Source organism: Notothenia rossii, assembly GCF_949606895.1.
Source record: "Notothenia rossii genome assembly, chromosome: 4".
NCBI lineage: Eukaryota > Metazoa > Chordata > Actinopteri > Perciformes > Nototheniidae > Notothenia > Notothenia rossii.
In genome coordinates, this window is record NC_136902.1 from 93,222,373 (window position 1) to 93,230,872 (window position 8,500).

At 38.7% G+C, this 8,500-nt stretch overlaps 1 protein-coding gene across 1 annotated transcript in view; it reads right to left on the minus strand.

The window, feature by feature from the left end:
- Window positions 1–1,083: 1,083 nt before the first annotated feature.
- The window catches only part of plekhg2 (pleckstrin homology domain containing, family G (with RhoGef domain) member 2), a 15,923-nt gene continuing 8,506 nt past the window's right edge, over window positions 1,084–8,500 (minus strand). The window contains exons 5-8 of the mRNA XM_079675946.1: window positions 5,826–5,859; window positions 5,623–5,706; window positions 2,455–2,556; window positions 1,084–1,538 (exon numbers count right to left, since the gene is read on the minus strand). Coding sequence (XP_079532072.1) covers window positions 1,441–1,538; window positions 2,455–2,556; window positions 5,623–5,706; window positions 5,826–5,859 — 318 coding nt within the window. The 3' untranslated portion in view covers window positions 1,084–1,440. The remainder of the gene's footprint in view (window positions 1,539–2,454; window positions 2,557–5,622; window positions 5,707–5,825; window positions 5,860–8,500) is intronic.

Below are 8,500 nucleotides of genomic sequence, written 5' to 3' on the forward strand. Positions count from 1 at the left end.
CTCACCTGAGCCTCACCTGCCCCGATCCTTTTATACTTCTGCCTTCTTTGGATTAAAGACTCGACTAAACCCCTTCTTGTCTGCTTGTGATTTTAAGTCCTAAGTTCTTGCTGTTGCCGGTGATAAGTCATGATAAGTTTGGCCAAAGAAAATATATAAAAACCTTGATGTGTCTTTTTTTAATTATTACATGTGTCTGTTGATTGTGTATATCTACACTGAACAAAAATATAAACACAACACTTTTGTTTTTGCTCCCATTTTTCATGAGATGAACTCAAAGATCTAAAACATTTTCTACATACACAAAATAACAATTTCTCTCAAATATTGTTCACAAATCTGAAAAAATCTGTGATAGTGAGCACTTCTCCTTTGCCGAGATAATCCATCCCACCTCACAGGTGTGGCATATCAAGATGCTGATTAGACAGCATGATTAGTGCACAGGTGAGCCTTAGGCTGGCCACAATAAAAGGCCACTCTGAAACGTGCAGTTTTGCTTTATTGGGGGGGTCTGGGGGGGTCCGAAAACCAGTCAGTATCTGATGTGAGGGTTAGGGTTAGGGTAATGTTGTGAATCGAGTGGCCTGTGTTCATCGTCCATAACATACGCCTGCCCATACCATAACCCCACCACCACCATGGGCCACTCGATTCACAACATTACCCTAACCCTAACCCTAATCCTAACCCTCACACCAGATACTGACTGGTTTTCGGACCCCCCCAGACCCCCCCAATAAAGCAAAACTGCACGTTTCAGAGTGGCCTTTTATTGTGGCCAGCCTAAGGCACACCTGTGCAATAATCATGCTGTCTAATCAGCATCTTGATATGCCACACCTGTGAGGTGGGATGGATTATCTGGGCAAAGGAGAAGTGCTCACTGTCACAGATTTGTTCAGATTTGTGAACAATATTTGAGAGAAATTGTTATTTTGTGTAAATAGAAAATGTTTTAGATCTTTGAGTTCATCTCATGAAAAGTGGGAGCAAAAACAAAAGTGTTGCATTTATATTTTTGTTCAGTGTATGTATATACGTATTTGTATATATATTTGTATTTGTACTCCTCTGGATTTTGGGAAACGGTATTTCGATCTCTCTCTCTGTACACACAAACTGAAAGATTGACAATAAAGTTGACTTTGATATATAATAAGTAGACTTCATTAACAACACTAACTATGTGCACATGGAAGTATTCTGAGTACACTTGATGGTTCATGATTTAATGATTGATTTGTTCACAATGGCTTCAGTTTGAATGCTTTAAATGAACAATGATGTGCCTTTTTCTGATTAAAGTCTGCCTTATCTGGAGGATCTGGCTTTATCAACGGCAACTAATTTCTGCATTTTGACACCGAAACTCAACATAGCAAGTACAAAGAAAAGATATCATGCTGTGGAACAGATGTGTCCTTTGTCTTTAGCTCAGGACATGTGAGATGCATTGTGGGAGCAGCTGTCAGAGTGATTAACGTGTCTCTCACCGTTCGGATGAAGCGCCGCCTCGATGTCTTTAGCCGGAGCTGGAAGAGAAAGAGAGAGAAACAGCTGGAGAGGAGGAACAACCAGATGTGTGTGTGGAGCGGACTGAAGGCATGTGTGCGTGTTTATATGAACGGTGTGTGTGTACCAGAGATGGGAAGTACTGGAGTACAAATACTTTGTTATTCCACTTAAGTACATGTTTCTGGTATCAGTACTTTACTCCACTACTTATTTTTCTGATAAATGTTTGACTTTGACTTCTTACATTTTGAACTCAAATACCTGTACTTTCTACTTCTCACATGTTGAACTCAAATACCTGTACTTTCTACTTCTTACATTTTGAACACAAATACCTGTACTTTCTACTTCTTACATTTTAAACACAAATACCTGAACTTTCTACTTCTTACATGTTGAACTCAAATACCTGTACTTTCTACTTCTCTCATTTTCCAAACAGGCTGGTTCCTTTAGTCTGAATGTGTGTTTGGTGGCGTGATCATTATTATTTAGAGTCATTGCGTGCCTATTGATTTGAACACGATCCGTGTATCCATCATTTCCTGGTCTTCTCTAAAGAAGAGGGACCAATGGAAACGTTGTCATGTTGCCGTTGGTCACCATGGAAACATTCATTAGCTAACAATGACATTATTGTTCTATTAATATAAAGGGAGGTCAGGTACTCTTTAAAACAGCTGCTAGTTCAAAGTTATTTACTTTGACTTGAGGAAAGAAGTTTAGTCAGTACTTCTACTTTCACCAGAGTATTTCAGTAGTAGAATATTTTTAAAAATGAGTATCTGTACTACTTGAGTAAAGGATGTGTTTACTTTTGCCATCTCTGGTGTGTGTGTGTGTGTCTGTGTGTGTGTGTGTGTGTGTGTGTGTGTGTGTGTGTGTGTGTGTGTGTGTGTGTGTGTGTGTGTGTGTGTGTGTGTGTGTGTGTACCTGATCGTCGTCTGGAGCGTTGTCTGTACGGCAGGTTTCCCTCCAGCAGCAGAGGAAGACCCTTCCTGGTTTTCTCCGGAGTGTAGGTCAGCTCAGAGGGCTCTGCAGGGAGAGGAGGTCAAACAGTCAATCAGATCCATGAGATCAATACTGTCCCACTTACTACCAGAGGGGGCAGAAGTATTCACATCTAGTACTTGAGTAAAAGTAGAAGTACTCAGATCTAGTACTTGAGTAGAAGTAGAAATAGTCAGATCTCGTACTTGAGTAAAAGTAGAAGTACTCAGATCTTGTACTTGAGTAGAAGTACTCAGATCTTGTACTTCAGTAAAAGTAGAAGTACTCAGATCTAGTACTTGAGTAAAAGTAGAAGTACTCAGATCTTGTACTTGAGTGAAAGTAGAAGTACTCAGATCTTGTACTTGAGTGAAAGTAGAAGTACTCAGATCTTGAGTAAAAGTAGAAGTACTCAGATCTTGTACTTGAGTAAAAGTAGAAGTACTCAGATCTTGTACTTAGTAAAAGTAGAAGTACTCAGATCTTGTACTTGAGTAAAAGTAGAAGTACTCAGATCTTGTACTTGAGTAAAAGTAGAAGTACTCAGATCTTGTTCTTGAGTAAAAGTAGAAGTACTCAGATCTTGTACTTGAGTAAAAGTAGAAGTACTCAGATCTTGTTCTTGAGTAAAAGTAGAAGTACTCAGATCTTGTACTTGAGTAAAAGTAGAAGTACTCAGATCTTGTACTTGAGTAAAAGTAGAAGTACTCAGATCTTGTTCTTGAGTAAAAGTAGAAGTACTCAGATCTTGTTCTTGAGTAAAAGTAGAAGTACTCAGATCTTGTTCTTGAGTAAAAGTAGAAGTACTCAGATCTTGTTCTTGAGTAAAAGTAGAAGTACTCAGATCTTGTACTTGAGTAAAAGTAGAAGTACCAGAGTGTAGGAATACTCTGTTACAGTAAAAGTCCTGCATTCAAAATGTTCCTCAAGTGAAAGTAGAAAAGTATTCTCATCAAAATATAGTGAAAGACAGTAAAAGTAGTCATTGAGCAGATTGGTCCATTTCAGAATAATATATATGATATGTTTTATAATGATTGATCATGAAAGTGTTCTCAAAGCTGGTAAAGGTGCAGCTAGTTTGAATGACTTTGTATACTGCAGGGTAGCTTGTGGATTTACTCCAGGTGGAACTAAAGTCTGATTTAAGACCTGATTAGATTTCACATCATTCATCTCTCTTCTCTGTAGTTTACAAACAAACAGGAGCAAATAGTGCATTTTATGGGGACTACTTTCTGCGGCGGATTCATCCACATTTGCAGCTGTAGTGAGTGTGTTGTTGAAGCAGGACGGTGTGTGTGGGCTCCAGTTAAAATGATCTAAAGTGTGTGTTCATAATGAGACATCAGGTTTCTACACACAGAGAACGTGTTTGGAAATACATTCATTGATGGTTTGAGTGCAAACACGAAGAAACAATAAATAAAAAGTTAGATTCTTCATTTAATTGAATAATTTCTGTGTTTGTTTATATTAAAGGTTAAAGGTCCCCTATCATGCAACGTCCACTTCTCCATGTCTCTTCTATATCAACATGTGTCCCCTCTTCTTCATGTCTCTTCTACATCAACATGTGTCCCCTCTTCTTCATGTCTCTTCTTCATCAACATGTGTCCCCTCTTCTTCATGTCTCTTCTACATCAACATGTGTCCCCTCTTCTCCATGTCTCTTCTACATCAACATGTGTCCCCTCTTCTTCATGTCTCTTCTACATCAACATGTGTCCCCTCTTCTTCATGTCTCTTCTACATCAACATGTGTCCCCTCTTCTTCATGTCTCTTCTACATCAACATGTGTCCCCTCTTCTTCATGTCTCTTCCACATCAACATGTGTCCCCTCTTCTTCATGTCTCTTCTACATCAACATGTGTCCTCTCTTCTTCATGTCTCTTCTAAATCAACATGTGTCCCCTCTTCTCCATGTCTCTTCTACATCAACATGTGTCCTCTCTTCTTCATGTCTCTTCTACATCAACATGTGTCCTCTCTTCTTCATGTCTCTTCTAAATCAACATGTGTCCCCTCTTCTCCATGTCTCTTCTACATCAACATGTGTCCCCTCTTCTTCATGTCTCTTCTACATCAACATGTGTCCCCTCTTCTCCATGTCTCTTCTACATCAACATGTGTCTCCTCTTCTCCATGTCTCTTCTACATTAACATGTGTCCCCTCTTCTCCATGTCTCTTCTTCATCAACATGTGTCCCCTCTTCTTCATGTCTCTTCTACATCAACATGTGTCCCCTCTTCTTCATGTCTCTTCTACATCAACATGTGTCCCCTCTTCTCCATGTCTCTTCTACATCAACATGTGTCCTCTCTTCTTCATGTCTCTTCTAAATCAACATGTGTCCCCTCTTCTCCATGTCTCTTCTACATCAACATGTGTCCCCTCTTCTTCATGTCTCTTCTACATCAGCATGTGTCCCCTCTTCTCCATGTCTCTTCTACATCAACATGTGTCCCCTCTTCTTCATGTCTCTTCTACATCAACATGTGTCCCCTCTTCTTCATGTCTCTTCTACATCACCATGTGTCCCCTCTTCTTCATCACCATGTGTCCCCTCTTCTTCATGTCTCTTCTACATCAACATGTGTCCCCTCTGTGGAAAGAGACTCTGAAAGTTTCAGGAACAAAGATTCTCTCTCTTTTTGATCCATTTCTATAAAAACCTGTCTGAAAATGAGCTGATCAGATTTTGGTCACTCTATGATGTCATAACAATGTTTTGTCTTGTGTAACCATTAGCCAATCACCAACCAAGGTAACCCCCCCCCCCCCCCTTATCACCTGAATCTCCTCTAGAGCACCATTGAGTTCTTTGTAACTAAATGTCTCTCAGAGGGGCGTGGGGAGGGGCTCCTTATTTTTCATCTAAAGTAACAGACAGAGAATCAGCACTTTGGAAACAGGGCTGAAACAGAGGGGATTATGGGTAATGCTGCAATGATCTGTTTGGTGTTTCAGCCAATCAGAGACAGGCTCTGGTTATATCTGAGACCTGTGATACGTTGATGAAAGAGAGGATAGCAGGGGACCTTTAAATGTATATATATCATAATGTGCCATATATTGTAGTTTCTACGAGTAAAGTGTTCCACTGACCTGATGGGCGTCGGCCTCGGTGGAACCCGAGAGGATCGTCCAATCGCGGCGAGGCGGAGGATTTCTTTAGGTCGAACTGAGGAGCTGCAGACAGGAAGTGATGTCATTACACGTGTAGACAATGAGTGTGTGTGTGTGTGTGTGTGTGTGTGTGTGTGTGTGTGTGTGTGTGTGTGTGTGTGTGTGTGTGTGTGTGTACTCACTCTGGCAGAAGTTGTCTCCCAGGACCTGCCTCGCCTGGAAAGAATGAGAGTGAGTCATTTAGTGATAAAATAAGATATAAAGTTGAGGAGGAATTCATTAAGAAACAGAAGATTGATGTCTTTATGCACTTCTGATGAGAATCACAACAGTGTGTGTGTGTGTGTGTGTGTGTGTGTGTGTGTGTGTGTGTGTGTGTGTGTGTGTGTGTGTGTGTGTGTGTGTGTTTGTCTGGAAACATTTGACTGTAATGGCCCATCAGAATGCAAGGCATGCTGGGATAAAAGCTCTGATTTGAACCAGAACCAAGAATGCTCTAACAGAGAAGCAAACAGTTTGATGTTTGAAGGTCAGTAGAGTTTAGAATACAGAGGAGCTTGAATCAGCTGTTACACGCTTTACTGATGGAGAATGTGACACATGGACATTCATCAGCGGGAGGTTCATGGACTCAATGTTTTAGTTAAAAGATTACAGTTTGGAGCCTGAATCACTCCCAAACCAACGAAGAAGAATCGAAAAATATAGTAAGGAACAGAGGAGGGAGAAGTACTCAGATCCTGTACTTGAGTAAAAGTAGAAGTACTCAGATCTTGTTCTTGAGTAAAAGTAGAAGTACTCAGATCTTGTACTTGAGTAAAAGTAGAAGTACTCAGATCTTGTAGTAAAAGTAGAAGAACTCAGATCTTGTACTTGAGTAAAAGTAGAAGTACTCAGATCTTGTACTTGAGTGAAAGTAGAAGTACTCAGATCTTGTACTTGAGTAAAAGTAGAAGTACTCAGATCTTGTACTTGAGTAAAAGTAGAAGAACTCAGATCTTGTACTTGAGTAAAAGTAGAAGTACTCAGATCTTGTACTTGAGTGAAAGTAGAAGTACTCAGATCTAGTACTTGAGTAAAAGTAGAAGAACTCAGATCTTGTACTTGAGTAAAAGTAGAAGTACTCAGATCTTGTTCTTGAGTGAAAGTAGAAGTACTCAGATCTTGTACTTGAGTAAAAGTAGAAGTACTCAGATCTTGTACTTGAGTAAAAGTAGAAGTACTCAGATCTTGTACTTGAGTAAAAGTAGAAGTACTCAGATCTTGTACTTGAGTAAAAGTATAAGTACTCAGATCTTGTAGTAAAAGTAGAAGAACTCAGATCTTGTGCTTGAGTAAAAGTAGAAGTACTCAGATCTTGTGCTTGAGTAAAAGTAGAAGTACTCAGATCTTGCACTTCAGTAAAAGTAGAAGTACTCAGGTCTTGTACTTGAGTCGAAGTAGAAGTACTCAGATCTAGTACTTAAGTAAAAGTAGAAATACTCAGGTCTTGTACTTGAGTAAAAGTAGAAGTACTCAGATCTAGTACTTGAGTAAAAGTAGAAGTACTCAGGTCTTGTACTTGAGTCGAAGTAGAAGTACTCAGATCTAATACTTAAGTAAAAGTAGAAGTACTCAGGTCTTGTACTTGAGTAAAAGTAGAAGTACTCAGATCTAGTACTTGAGTAAAAGTAGAAGTACTCAGATCTAGTACTTGAGTAAAAGTAGAAGTACTCAGATCTTGTACTGGAGTAAAAGTAGAAGTATTCAGAACTAGTACTTGAGTAAAAGTAGAAGTACTCAGATCTTGTACTTGAGTAAAAGTAGAAGTACTCAGATCTAGTACTTGAGTAAAAGTAGAAGTACTCAGGTCTTGTACTTGAGTCGAAGTAGAAGTACTCAGATCTAATACTTAAGTAAAAGTAGAAGTACTCAGGTCTTGTACTTGAGTAAAAGTAGAAGTACTCAGATCTAGTACTTGAGTAAAAGTAGAAGTACTCAGATCTAGTACTTGAGTAAAAGTAGAAGTACTCAGATCTTGTACTGGAGTAAAAGTAGAAGTACTCAGAACTAGTACTTGAGTAAAAGTAGAAGTACTCAGATCTTGTACTTGAGTAAAAGTAGAAGTACTCAGATCTTGTACTTGAGTAAAAGTAGAAGTACCAGAGAATAGGAATACTCTGTTAAAGTAAAATTCAAAGTCTTATGTCAGATAACTAATATTTGTTTCAGTTTGTGCACAATGTTTTTTACTTCGAATCGAATATGAATTAAAAATATATACATTAATTACAGGAATTTCATTTAGATTTAATTTTTGTCATCCTTTTGATTTAGTTGAAAACGTTGGTTATTCATCTCCCACCTGCATGACCAGTTCAAACACTGTGAGGAAAGTGTGCAATATACTAAACTAAATAAAGAAGCACGTTTTATTTGTTTTAGTTTAATACCAAATAAACTAGATGAATAATGTGTTTTAGTAGTTCATATTTTGGGGTTTTACGGGTTTCTTCTCAAGCTGAACGTCCTGCAGGATTGACTTCTTTACGGATTTCCTTGTGATGTTTTAGTGTAGTGATCAGTTTGTGTGATGGCCAGCAGAGGGCAGCAAACACCAGCAGAAGTCTTTAAAGTGCAGCCAGTAATACTGCAGGTTCAAGTGATTTGAATATAACCACTAACACTACTATTGAAGCTCTGTTCTGACTAAAGTACATTAATACAAAAGATATACTAAAATATACAACATCTCAGAATCAACGTCAACCAGCAGGTTTTCAGAGTTTGCCTTAAAAAAGGAGAAAGTGAGGTATAAAGTGTGAACACATATAGAAATATGATATAAAAAGTGATTGTTAAACTATTATACAATCCA